The 14049-nt window shown below is 55.1% G+C and overlaps 1 protein-coding gene across 3 annotated transcripts in view; it reads right to left on the reverse strand.

Moving 5' to 3' along the window:
* ABR (ABR activator of RhoGEF and GTPase) overlaps positions 1 to 14049 on the reverse strand; it is a 184107-nt gene that overhangs the window by 83977 nt on the left and 86081 nt on the right. For all 3 annotated transcript variants that reach the window (XM_086686381.1, XM_086686383.1, XM_086686382.1), the window contains exon 2: positions 11317 to 11501. In XM_086686381.1, coding sequence (XP_086542507.1) covers positions 11317 to 11501 — 185 coding nt within the window. The remainder of the gene's footprint in view (positions 1 to 11316; positions 11502 to 14049) is intronic.

The following is a 14049-nucleotide window of genomic DNA, read 5'->3' on the forward strand; positions in this document are numbered from 1 at the left end:
AGAAGGGTCTAAAAGCCCAAGGGCTCCTCTGGTGTCCCTTCCCCCACCCAATCGGGGAAGTGCCTTCGGAAGTCTCCTGGAGTATTCCTGACTTCATTCGCCATGCCCCTAACCAGCAGAGCCGGATCAACACCCACTTCTTCACCAAACCTTGAGACCTCTCAGAAGCTGCTCCCTAAACATCCAAGGCATCTCTGCTCCACCCCACCCCAGCTGGCTGGAAATTCCCGTGAGTAACTAGAATGCCCTTCCATCTCCATCGGGCATACAGACACCACTCAGAGGCCCTCAGTCCTCCCCCTGGGGGGGAAGTGACTCACAAGTCCCAGCAATGCCCCCTCCCTTTCCCCTACGAATGCCCTGAGCCAGCCCTGGACCTGAGCTTCCTCCCAGCATCCTCCACACTCCGCTGCTTCAGCCTGGCTCCCGCTCCTCCTCTCCAGAGAAGCAGCCTGCTCTTCTCTAAACTGCCTAAACTGCCGTATCCCAAAGTCGGAGACCTCCCTCTCCCACTCCTTGGCCTCCGCAGTCTGGCCTTTCTCAAATCCCTCAGCTCCTGTAAGCATGCTGGTGCTGCTCTGACCGCTCTGCTTTAGGCTGGCCCTCCTTACTTCTGCCTCCTGTCAGCATGGAGTCACCCATTCAGGACCCCGGCCCCAGCCCACTGCTCTCCACCATTGAAGAAGCCTTCCCTTCTTACTTCCAGGCCAAAGGCAGCCCATCACCATTTGTAACCCAGCACCTTGCTCAGCTCCAAGCATGACATTTATGCTGGCAGCTGGGTCTCCTCACTTGGAAGTCCCACCAACTGCCCGTTAACTCCACATACCCAGACCAAACGACCCCCACCCCCATGCCAGCTTCCCCTTCTGGCTTCTCCACTTCTGTCGGCAGGGCCACCATCTTGCGACTCTTCCTTCCCTCAGGCCCCACATCCCTTTTACTGAGTCCCCTTCGTTCTTCCTTTTTTTTTTCCCTTTTCTTAAAGCCACCACCTGACCAAAGTTTGCAGCATCTCACCCCTGCACAGCCAGAATAATATTCCATTTTGAGTCCTGATCTTGCCTGTCCATCTATCTGCTCCCTTGTTTGTCCCTTCATACCCAGAGAAAGCTTGGCATTACAAACACAAATCTGGGAGACACAGCCTTTAGAGTGCTCTCAACCTATAGGAAGTGAAGGACATAGGAACAAAAGAGACAGTGTCTCAGTGATCAACACAGTGGGGACATAGGACAAAGGCAGATTCCTGCCTCAGAGGAAAAGCTTCACAGGAGAGTGGCTTCTAAGCAGCATCTGGAAAGAGTTGGGAAAGAGGTGGCGCCTGGGTGGCTCAGTTTGAGCGACCAACTTCGGCTCAGGTCTTGATCTCACAGCTTGTGGGTTCGAACCCTGCATCAGGCTCTGTGCTGACAGCTTAGGATTCCCTGCTTAGGATTCTGTGTCTCCCTCTCTCTCTACCCCTCCCCCATGCATGCTGTTTCTCTCTCTGTCTCTCAGAAATACATAAACGTTAAAAAAATTTAAAAAAAGAAAAAAGAAAAGGGGAAGAGTTTGCAGGCAAAGGGAGGAAGGCCAAAAAGGAGAACTTTCTGTAAGCAAACACAGATGGAGAAGAGAATAGAAAAGGGGCAGGAGGTGAACTTGGAGATGTGGCTGGAACCACGCTGTGGAGGGCAAGGAGCACTGATTGAGATTTCTGACATTCGTCAAGCCCACGCTCTCAAAGCCACCGACAGTCTCCTCTCCCCAAACCCCATGGCCTTCCCTTACACTCATTCTCCATCCCTCATTCTCATAGCCACTGAATCAATAAGTATCTATCAACTGCCTGCTGTGCACTGGGCATTCGTATCACACCCACGAACGGGACACTACGTCTACCGCCATGGAGCTGACGGGCTCGGGGACAGATTGACCGCTGTGAGCCACAGCAGTGCCAGGAGCGGGGCACAATCTCAGAACTATGGGGCTGAGGGACAACTCTCCCAGGAAGGAGAACACGGAAATGTCTATTGTGATGTTAAACGTTCACACCCTCTGATGCAGCAACTCCACTTTAAGGGCTTTTTCTGCAAACACATTTCTAAGAGGGCACCACGAAGATCCGAAGATCCGTGTACAATGACATTCACTGCAGCCCAAGGCCAGAAACACCCAAATGTCCGGCAGAAGGGGACGGCCAAGTGTGTCAAGTGGACTGTGCATGCAGTCATGTCACATAATAAAATAAGGAGAAGTACACAACCGACTTTTAGCAGAAGTTTTGTCTGGAGGATGGCACTTGGGGAGGCTTTCACTTTCTACATTACATATTTCTGTAAAGTCTGGGTTTTCAGTGAGGTAATCAGGGAAAATAAAGAAGTTAAAAAAAGAAGTGTGGTAACTGCTCTGCCTGGGAAAGTAGAGTGAGTGGCAGCTCTCTCCACCTCACAGAGAGCACAAGACAGCTGATGCTGCCAAGGGGGAGTCCTAGAAGGTTCTCTGCGGGAGGTCACCTTGAAACTCACACTTGAAAATGAACAGGGGCTAGCCATGCCAGTGGGGGCGGCGGGGGAGGGCAGACAGGACTGGAGGAGGCACAATGAAATGAATTCAGTTGGGTGGCGAGTGTTCATTCAATAAGCCAACTGATGTTTACTGAGCATCTATTATGTGCCAGGCACAGTTCTAGGCACTAGCGTTTTCAACGAGCAAGCATTTGGTTATGAAATGGGCAAACCTCCATCTTGGAGCTCACATTCTGGTTGGGGGGTTGGTCAAGAGGCTGCAGAAGTAGGCAGCAGTCAAGTGGTCAGATCAGGCAGGGTCTTGGCAGCATTGCTAAGGGTTGGATTTTGCCAAAAGGAGAGAGGGAAGGGCATCGAAGAGTTTTAAGCAGGGAATGACAGGACCATTGTTCAATGGTCATCCCTCCCACTGACATCAGATTATTCTTTCTAAAACATTGCTCACTCGGTGCCCAGCAGGAAGCCACCAAATCAGCCCAAACAAGGGCAGTGGGGCCCCTGCTGGTGATTCAACCAATCCAAGTGTTGACAACACCCTCTGAAAGGCCAGGCACATTCCCACCTCCAGGCCTGTCCTGGGCTTGAAGCCCCTTCCTCCTCCTCTCTGACTATCCCAGGCTCAAGCCCCACCAGATTTGCTGGAGCTCAGTGGGGCCAATAAGAACTGACCCCAGGGGGCCAGTGCCAGGAACAGACAGAGTCAGCCACAGCCATAGATGGAAGCAGATTCATCATCTTCCTGATAATTGTGCTCCCCATTCTGCCTTCCCTTCTCTGTTATAGAAGTCACTCCAATAATCATATATAGGGTTTTCATATAAAGCAAATGTTGGGTCTAAGCCCATACTGACACTATTTATACAGTAAAACAAAAACAAAACCAAAAAGAACTTCCCTAGATTCTGGATATGAATCCTCCCTCTGCTTCTTGACGTTTGCGTGACCCTGGGCAAGTCATTCAAACACCCTGGGCCTCAGTTTCCTCATCTGTAAAATGGGGATAATCATAGCACCAATTCTAGGGTTGCAGTGAGGACTAGTCCATGTAGGGCAATGCCTGGCAAGTGTCAGCCCTTATTAGGCACCAGCTATCCTTTTTTTTTTGGCAGTGGTGGTGGGGTGTGGGGAGCACAGAAGTGGGGAGCCCTAGCTCACTCTCAGCCTCACTCCCCACCTCTTCCAATGAACCCAATGCCCAGCCACACCAGACCATTCTCCTTTTCTCAAATCTCCAGAGATTTCTCCACATTCCAGAACTTACACAGCCCTCTTTATCTAGAACGTCCCTCCTGACCGATGCCCAGGCAGAACACTACCTATGAGGCTGCCTCCTACATGCTCCCCACCCTGATTGCCCCACCTGAGGTCACATGACTCCTCCCTTGGGACGCTGTACATCTTTCAAGGCTGTTGCACAGATGGCCTTGAAATAGAGTGTGTGTGTGTGTGTGTGTGTGTGTGTGTGTGTGTGTGTATGAGAGGGGTTAGGGGCAACCCCTGCTCATGCTATCATGCTAATTCACCACAATATCTTGTAAAATGTGGGTGCTCAGAAAATACTTGGTGAGTGGAAATCGAAGCTTACAGGGCAAGGCAAAGGGTCTCCCGAAAAGATAAATCAAGGTGTTGAGGTTGGATGGATGGTTCCTATGGAAACTGGTCATATGATAAGAGGCTCATAGGGCCAAAGGGAACAGTCCTACCAAAGGAAACAGGTTGAAGGGGAGGAGGGGTAAGCACCCACTGGCGCCAAGTGAATGTGCCAGGCGTGGCTTTATCTCAAGTTCCCAGCACTTCCCTCCTTCCTTAGCTCACAAACCCCTGGCGGGGGGTGGGGGGGGGTGTCCCGGAAGGTGGGCTTAAGGGGAACACCCTTGCAGTGGGGGCCAGGGAGAAGGGAAGGCAGACTGTAGCCAAGTGAGAAATGGCCCAAGACAAGTCTAACCTCCTTCCCAGCACCTGGGCTCTCCTCTGTGTGCCTCTCCTCCCCCTGAATCCTCCATAGCGGTGCCCTCACCACGCAAGAATGCCACTGGGGGCTGAGCCCCCTCTGCCAGGACTAGAGCAGGGACAGGAGGGTCTGAGGGCAGCCAGAGCCAGGGACTCATGGAGAACTGGGTTCACATCCCAAGAGAGATTCAAATTCAACTATCACCTCCGGAACGGGTCCTCTGTGCAGTCCAGGCAGAACAAGGTGTTCTCGCAGTTACTATGTCACTTGGTCCTTGCGGTAGCCCTTCCGGACAGGAGGTATTTATTCTCATTTTCAGCTGAGGGTACCAAGACTCTGCAAGTTGCCCAAAGCCACACAGCCAGAAAGAGGTAAAAGAAAGGTGCAGAGGGCAATGTTCTGGAGAGAAAGCAGAGAGCAGCTGTGACGAGTACCCTCCCACTCACCAGGTCTTTGCACCTGAGTTTCCACATCTGTGAAATAGGGCAATAATGGTGCCTTGCTCACGAGGTCGTGGCGAGGGCTAAATAAGTTAATGCTTAGAAAGTGCTGTAACACAGTGCCTGCATTTCGTAAGTGCTATGGAAGTGTTTTTTTCTTTTCTTCTTCTTTTTTTTTTTTTTAATTTAGAGAGGGAGAGAGAGCATGGGGGGAGGGAGGGGCAGAGGGAGAGAGAGAGACAGAGACAGAGACAGAGAGAATCCCAAGCAGGCTCCACGCTCAGCACGAAGTCCAACCTGGGGCTCGATCCTACGACCCTGGGATCATGACCTGAGCCAATACCAAGAGTTGGATGCTTAACTGACCAAGCCACCCAGGAGCCCCTCTGGAAGTGTTTCTATGAGCTCTTTTCCTTTTGCCACATGGGCAGGATGGTGAGGGGTCTGGAAACCCTCCAGACAGAAGCACCCAGTGGGTAACCCTGAGGATGGCAGGCTCACCAGTGCATCATCCGTGTGAAAGAAAGCGCTGGCACCCACTAGTGGAGAAACTGGGTGACAGTGATGGAAAACAGTCCCTGGGGCAAGAGCCAGCCTGCTGGCCTGGAGGAGGTGCTCTGCCCTTCTGCACAAACCCCTTGCCTCTGGCCCCAGGGTGGCTCACTTTTGTGAGAGCACATTCTCAGGGGCGGGGCTTCTAGGGCGCTTAGTTCGCACGCAATTTCACCCCAGTTGGTGTGATTACATGTAGGTCAGTCTGCCTCCCTGCCCCACCCCTGGAGACTCCAGGGCCTCAAGTGCAGAGGATGGTCCTGGCTGAGCTCACCCTCACAGCCACAGTGCCCGGAACCTGCAGGAGATCAGCATCCCTTCACTGAATGTCCCTTTGGGAGAAGCGTTAGGGGTGGATGTGAAATCCATCACGGAACTCTGATCCCAGCATGCTGGCAGGGAGGGGCAGATGCAGACAGGCTGTGAGAGCTACAGGGATGCTCCGGATCAGCCAGGTGTGGTCAACCACAGAAGGCCAGATCCGAGCCAGGTGTGAAGAGGGCACGGGCCAGAGAGGACCTGCCGTGGAGGGGGCTGAGGTTGCAACCAGGGCGCTATGTCTCCCTACTTCCTACTCACCTCCTTCTCAACGCAGACAAGCCAGGGAACCCCCCTGAACCTTAGTTTCTTCATCTACAAATGGGGTGGGAGCTCACCCAGTAATGGGAGGAGTTAGGAGGCAATGAAGCCCATGGGCTCCGAGCTTGCCACCTGGTAGCGGTGGGGCCCAAAGATCCAGAAACGGACAAGTAGGGGGCAAGGCTGCTGAGGCAGGACGCTGGAAACTTGAGGAGAGTCTGTCTCTGATTCCACTGGCAGATGGAAACTCCTGAGAGGAGTAAAGACCACGGCAGCCGCTAGCCCACCCAACCCAGGCCTCTAACAATGTCCAGAGGGACCAGACTGGGACACAATCTCACATGCTCTGGCTCTCCACCTGGCTCCTCCATTCACCTGGAAGCAACCTCAACTCCCCAAACCCAACCTTCGGAAGGGACTGAAGAAGGAAAGAGGGAGCAGAGATCTCCCGAACTTCATGCCCTGAGACTGCATCTGAGTCCTTCCTCCTTGGCCACTTGGTACTACTCAGTTCAGTTCCACAAACAGCAGGTGCCAGGAGCTGCGGAGGGGGGCCGTGGAAATGATCGGGGACTGGGGCTCCCGATCTCACGGGGCCGACCGGCCCCACAAGGAACGGTGCACTCTTCCCAAAGGGCAAAGGGCTCAGCGACGGGCTGTAAAACTTCACAAGGGAGGTGGTGTCCGAGAGACCTGAGTTTCAACAAATCTCTGGCCCCGCTGGCTAGTCTTGGGTGAATTACATCACCTCTGCCAGCCTGTTTCCTCAACTGTAAGATGACGATTACCGCACCAACTTCACAGGCCCTGAATGAGATAACCTGTGTAAAAGGCTCAGCGCAAGTCCAGGCAGCTGTGACGAGGAGAAGCGGGTGGGGGAGATGGAAGGACAACGGTGACCGTTTCAACGCCCGCCCCCCCCCCCCCCGCCCTTACTCTGGTCTCTCCCGCTGGCTGAAGTCTGAACCCCTCCATCCGGCCTTTTATTAGATGCCTCTGACCTGCCTCTGGATACCCCCGGAACTACAGAACAAGTCTGACATTGAGCAGTCCCACCAACGTGGGTACAGACTCTACAATTTGCAAAGCACCCTGACACTGTCTCACGGAAACCTCATGACGGGTGTGGGCGGTCAGGAGGGAGGAAATTCTCAGTATCTTCCCTTTACAGATGAGTAGATTGGAGCCAGACAGGGGGCGTGGCATCCCTCAGGTCACACAGCTAGGCGGCGGAAGCCCGGAGACAACACCCAGATCTTTTCTCTGCCTTGTTTCCACTTTTTACCGTGTCTCCCAAGGGGGCAGAAGGAGGAGTCTCTGGCTTACAGGGAGCAAGCTTTTCTGTATGACCATGGTCCTGGCAGAGGAACATGTACCCCAACTTGTCAGCTGAGATCAAGAGTCCCTGCCCTGCCTTCCCAAGGTGAAATCAGGCACTGTCGGTCGAATCGAGCCACCAGTGACGTGAGGCCCTGGCCCTACTAAGGGGCTCTGCTCAGCCTGGGCTTGAGGGAAGGGGAGGGTCTGCAGGGCAGGGCTTGAGGTTTCCCCCGAGGCCTAGTGGGCTGCACAGCTGGGGCACACCGAAGACAAGAGCAGCAGAGCCAGGCTGTAGGGGGCAGGTTGGGGAGCGAGGAGACTGGGACACCACAGAGACCTGGCTCTATCTGGGCCACCATACCTGGCAGGAAAGGAGGTTGCAGAAGCAGATTCAGTCCTTGTCTAGCTAATATTCATTAGACCAGGTCCTTACAATGGTCTTGGCTCCAAAAACAGGCGAGAAAAGTCTTGTGGGTCCCAGTCGCCAAGGGCTGAGCACCCACGGTGAGCCAGACCCAGAGCTGCGGGCTTCACCTGAGCTATCCCAGTCTCTCCCCAACAATCCAGGCAGCTGGTCCTATTTTGAGATGAGGAAAGTGAGGCTCGGAGGGGTCATGGCACTCATCCAGGGCCTTACAGCTAGAGAGTAGCAGGTGTTCACCTATCCAAAGCTCGTGTTCTTTCTGTTCTCTGGGCTGCTGCACGAGTGAGACTGTCAAGATTGTTACATTTATGTGTCACAACCTGACTGGGCCCAGACATTCGGTCAAAGTTATTCTGAGTGTGCCATGAGGGCATTTCTGAGTGAGATTAACATTTGCATCAGGCAACTGAGTATAGCTGCTTCTCTCCCTGATGGGGGTGGTGGGCCTCATCTAATCAACTGAAGACCCAAGTAGAACAAAAAGGCCTAACAAAAGGGAACTCTTCCTGCCAGTCAAGCTGAGACATGAGTCTCTTCCAGGCTTTAGCCTCAGACTGAAACACTGGCCCTTCTTGGATTTCGAGGCTGCTGGCTTTCAGACTAGAACTCATACTATTTGGCTCTGCTGGTTCTTAGGCCTTCAGACTCAACCTGGAACTATTACATCATTCCTGGGTGTCCAGCTTGCTGACTGCAGATCTTGGTACTTCTTGGCCTCCATAATGAAGTGTGCCAATTCCATGATCAAGGGCAGCTGGGTGGCTCAGTCGGTTAAGTGTCCGACTTCGGCTCAGGTCATGATCTCACGGTTCGTGGGTGCGAGCCCCGCGTCGGGCTCTGGGCTGACAGCTCAGAGCCTGGAGCCCGCTTCGGATTCTGTGTCTCCCTCTGTCTGCCCCTCCCCTGCTTGCACTCTGTCTCTCGCATTGTCTCTGTCGGGCTCTGTGCTGACAGCTTGGAGCCTGGAGCCAGCTTCAGATTCTGTGTCTCCCTGTCTCTCTGCTCCTCCCCCACTCATGCTCTGTCTCTCTCTCAAAAATAAATAAACATTAAAAAAAAATAAATCTCCCTACAGATATAGATAGGCATCCCATTGGTTCTGTTCTCTGAAGGACCAAACCTTAGGCTTCCCGGCACAAGTTGGCTGCGTACAGGGCTGTGAAATGCCCAGCTGCCAGAGGCCAGACATCTGAATACTTAGAACAATCGTCTGATTTGGTCCAAAAGTCCCCTTGGCTCCCAAGGCCCCAACAGGAAGCCTGGCAGGGAGGAGACCTGCCTAGCCAAATGAACAGAGCCAAGTAGCAAAAACCTTGGTTTTCTGTTTTGTTTTGTTTTTAAACCAAAATAGCGCCCAAGTACTCAGGAAGGGGTGTGTCAACTCTCTGTGGCACCCCAATGTAAACAGCAATACTTGCAGAGTCCACTAGATGGGGCCAGTGACCCAGAGGAAAGGGCAGAAATGCAACTAACTCCAGGAAGGAAGGTGGGCCGGAAGGAGGTTCATCGGACTGGAATCTTCACCCGTATCCCCAAGTTGGATAAATGCTCCTCACCCCTACCTCGCATGACTTCTAGCCAATGGTGTAAAAAAATCAATTCCGGGGTTCCCAAGCACTTTAGTCAGTTCTCACTGTAGCATCTCTGGATTTCAAAGTCCTCAAAAAAAACCCAGTTAATCACTCGTGAGCCACCAAACAAAATGGGCAGCCACAAAGTGAGGAAAGTCACTGGCTCAAAACCTCAGAGCTCCAGGCAAGGGGGGGGGGGGTCTCCCGTTGCGCCTGTGATCTGTTTCACTGGGAAAAGCACCCACTAGCACCTTTCACCAAGGAATCTAAGAATCGATGGGCAAGCATGCCAGCGAGGCGGTCACGTGATGAGGGAAGGACCCGAGGCAGGAAGCAAGGAGGAAGGCAGGGGGGCGGGGGGAGGCAGAGAAGGGGGATGAAAATGGCAGAGGCACTTCGCTTGTCAGCAAGCAGCTCTGTTTGGCCACACGTTCTCAACTCTCAGCCAGCATCTTGGCTCTGGGTTGGGTCCTACAGTGAATCTTCCTGCACCTGCTCACAGTGGGGTAACAGCTGAGTCCTCCAGGGGGCCTCTGAGCTCTGTTTGGTCAGAGACCTGAAGGCAGAGATGGGAAGCAAGAGTTTTAGCCTTGTTTCCTCTGGTTGGCCTCAGTTCACGCCCCAGAATACTCCCTCCATCACTAGCAAAAATCCTGCCCTGCACGTCGGAGATGGTGGACTCTCGCCTTCCTTAGGATGACAGGGCAACACTCCAGAATGCCAGCTGTGGGGGTCCTGAACCTCACCCGTCCCCTCCACCTCCCACCTGCCCCCACCATCCGTTTCCAAACTTGCACTGCCTGGCAGCCACGAAGCTCTCCCTCAGCCTCTGTTGCCATGGCAACAATGTGGCTTCCCTCAAGTGGGAAGCCGGTTGCCAAGGCCCTTGTTGCCAAAGGCTATAACAGCCACCCCAGTGTGTGAAGAGGGGGTGAGAGCTCTGCGGAGGGGTGGAAGGTGGCCAAGGAGGCTGGGAGGGAAAGAAGCAGGGGGTTCTCCAGAAATGGTAGAGTCCAGGCAGCCCTCCTGTGGAGCGGGGATTGCTGGGCCCTTCGGGAGGGGAACAAGTATCTCACAGCATCTGAGTGACTGCTCCTCGGGGTTGTTGGAGGGAAGAAAGGGGTCCCCCACAGAACGCATCTGGACAAGCCCTTTACCAAGCAGGACCAGACTCTCCATGCCCCAGCCCCCCAAATAGAGGAAGGGCTTTGATTCTCCCCAACTCCAGAAAAACAGCCCCCAGGAGCCCCTCTGCCTCACTTGCTCATGTGTCTCAGGTGCACACATACAAGCTGGGCCCAGACACAGCCAGTCCCTGCGGCCAGGAACGGCATGAATCACAAGGCTTGCAAACCTCCTGGCCCGTCTCAAAGCACATACTTAATATTCCTTGTAAAATGCTTCTCTTTGGAGCAGAGCTCCTATCAGCCGACAAGAGGAGAGGGGGACAGACACCATTAGGGCTGATTCCCTTCCAGAGTCAACAGAGGCGGGCAGCATGGGGCGCCCTTGATCTTCAGGGAATGCTACGGAAGCAGCTCACTCCACCTCACAGAGAGCACGGAGACCAGCCTCGCTTTGCTGAGCCGGCATCTGTGCATTTACAGCCCACAGGCCATGTGCGCTGCTCTGGCCCAGAGAGAAGGGCCTGTTCCCTCCCCCAGGCCCCATCCTGCTAGAGGGGCTGGAAGAGAAAGCTGAGAGAGGAAGTGAGGGTGTCCAGAAGGCAGGGGAAGCAGATGGCTGGTAGAGGAGGCAGAGATAGGTGCAGGGGTGGCAGAGAGAGCAGCAGGTGGTGGTGGGGAGCCTAGTCTGAGGGGCCCAGGACTGGGATGAGGTGACAAGGGCGCCAGGTCCACATTTCCCCAGCCCTGCTCTCCCAGTAGCGTCCCAGGCAGGGCCTGGCCCACAACACCCATGCCTGCCTTCCCCCCCACCCCCCCCAGGAAGGAAAAGCAGGTGCACCTACCCCAGGCGCCAGCCCCTCAGGTGGGGTGGGGGAGATGCTGTCCCCGCCGCCTTGGCCACGGGCACTGAGCTGGGGCGACATGGTGGGCGACTCGTCGATGTACGGCATGGTCTCCGAGCCCTCCGGGGGCCCCTTCTGCTCCTCATTCCCTTCTCCGTCGTAGTCGTCTGCCCCGTAGCTGAAGTCTGAGACAAGGAACAAGAAAGGCCACTGAGAGTCCTCCACGAGGGCTGCCAGGGACTGATAGCGCAGTGGGCGCCTGCGGCGACCCCCGGCTGCCATGCCCCCCGGTGCGGCATGCACGGCCAGGCCCGGGCGGGGGCTGCGTGGGGGCCCCGGGCCTCGAGAGGGGCTGGGGAGCGCCAGCAGGTCCTGGGGCTGCAGTTCAGGGGCTGCTGGGAGTAGGGGAGGAGCGGCTCCACGGTTGCCACCCGCCAAACAGCATGTCAGTCGTGGATTTCGAGCCGCTGTTTCCTCTGCCTCCTGCCTAATTCCAAGTCTAAAAATTCACAGTGGGAGCAGGAGGCAGGACGCTTCCAACTCTCCTCTCTGAGTCACCATTTTGCTTTTTATAGGGAATAAGGAGGTGGGGCGGGCCAGGCGATGTCACTTCCTGAGCCCCTCCTCCTTGGGTACCATTTGTACACCGAGCCGATGCCTGGTGTGGGGGGTAGAGCAGGTTTCGGGGCGGAGGGCTGAGGCACTGCACCCGGGGAGTCCTCACCCCTCTGAACGAGGCCCCTGCACAAGATGGAGCCCAAGACTGGCACAGTGTGGGCGAGAAGGTGGCTCTGGGGCCTGGCAGGGACATGGTTTCACAGCAGACTCAAAAGCCGGCACTTATTTCTAGAATTTCAATGGAGGCTCCCTTCGGAGAAGAGGGAAGAAAGGGCTGCAGGGAAGTGGAGCTGCCGTTAACCCCCTTGGTGCTGCCAGCACCAACCAGGCTGCAGAGCCCACGCACATACACCCCTCCCGGGAACAGCGGGCCGGGCCCATGGGGGCATAGGGCAGCACCTCAGAAAGGCCCCCAAGCTCCACCGGTGGGGTCTCTCCTGCAGCAGCACAAGCGATCCTCTCACGGCTCCTCACCCCCTGGCTGGGCCTGGTCCCACCGTCCGCTCTGATTTCACTTCTTCCGGGATGTCCTCCCTGGCGTCCCAGCTCAGAACCACAGCACGTGGCCTTCTAGTGCCTCTGTTATCTTGCCCATTTGTCCCTGCACCTCTGGGGCAGGACCCGGGGGGGGGGGGTGCCTCAGTCACTGCTGTGTGCCCAGAACCCACGGGCGGACACGCGGCAGGATCTAGGGAAATGTGCGTGGAGGGAATGAATGAGCAGAGGAATGCACTGTCCCTCTCAGGTCTCAGGCTTGAGCCAAATTCTCCACGGGGCCCTGGCTCCTCCTCTTCTGTCACAACATACCAGCCCCAGGGCAGCCGGCAGCCTGAGAATGGTGTCAACAGGTCACCAGGGCGTCTGGCCACAGCTATACTCAGTCCAATCTGGCCCTTTGGCAGCCGAGAGCTTCCCCCAGCCTCGCTGCACCTGCTCCCTCTGACTTCCTCTCCAGTCCCTGTGCTGACGGCCCATTAAGCTGTCAGAGAACATAAACTATTTTTTTTTCCCCCAGAACAGGCATGCAAGTGAAGAGCCACTGTGATGTGTGTGTGCCATGCACGTGGAAATAGGGCTCACTGACCAGAGGACACAGGACCTATGCGTGAGGTTGGCAGGCGGTGAGCCGACTCTGCTATTTCCATGGGGCAGGAGGGAGAAAGAGAAGCCACAGCATCCATTCTGCCCAAGTCTGGCACTGTGAGGGGGCCCGGCTGTTTGGGGAGACCTACTCACTTTGGAGAAGCACAAGGAGGGAATGGAACATCACGTTAACCTGCCATGTCTCCTCCAGGAGGCTCCAGGCTCTCCTATTAGTGTCTGGAGTCATGGTCAGGGGTTCGAGCTATGGTGAACCCTGACCCGGCCAACAGTTCAGATTCCAGCAGGCCGTGCTGACTCTCCTATACGCTGACCTGTGTTTCCAGGGGTCACAGGACCAGATCCGTTAGTCTTAATTTATTTATTTCCAAGGGGCAGAAGGAACAACAGGGAGGGTGGTAAGGCTCGCCTCTACCACACGGTCTGGAGTTGCCTGGGTCACGGCAAGGCGGGAAGGTCTCCGGTGGCCTTCCCTCACGTGTGCATGATTCAGCCTTATCAAGTGGTGGCCACGGACCCGCGTCTCCTGCTCCTCTCAACCCAGCCGCGTCTATACAGCTGTTCTCACCATCCCCTGTTTGCAGACGTCTCTGAGTTTCGGAGAGATTTGCGGCAAGGATCTGAACCCAAGTCTGTCTGTCTCCAAATGCCATTCTTTCCCCTTTGAGCTTCACTGACCTTCCAGAGAAATCTACTTCCGCAGCTCTCCTTGTCAGGGGAGGCTGACCAAAGTGGGGAGGGAAGGGTGCCAGCCATAGCAGTGGGGGAGGCCCAGAAGTGGAGAGAATGCATACAGAGCTCTCTGCAAATGTTCTTAGAAGCTTTTCCTTTCGTTCCACCCTCTGTAAAATGCTGACAGCCCAGGAAGTCAGTCAGAGACCCAGAAGAGCCCCTACCAGGAAAAGGGATATAAAAGAAACCCACCCTCAGAGAAGGAAGGAGTCCTGGGGACTCAGGAGGATGGAAAACTACCAAGCACAGGCTTCAGTTTATGAGAGGCCATGGATAGAAAGG

The sequence above is a fragment of the Puma concolor genome, chromosome E1 (assembly GCF_028749965.1).
Source record: "Puma concolor isolate L17-30 chromosome E1, mPumCon1.1.hap2, whole genome shotgun sequence".
Classification (NCBI taxonomy): Eukaryota; Metazoa; Chordata; class Mammalia; order Carnivora; family Felidae; genus Puma; species Puma concolor.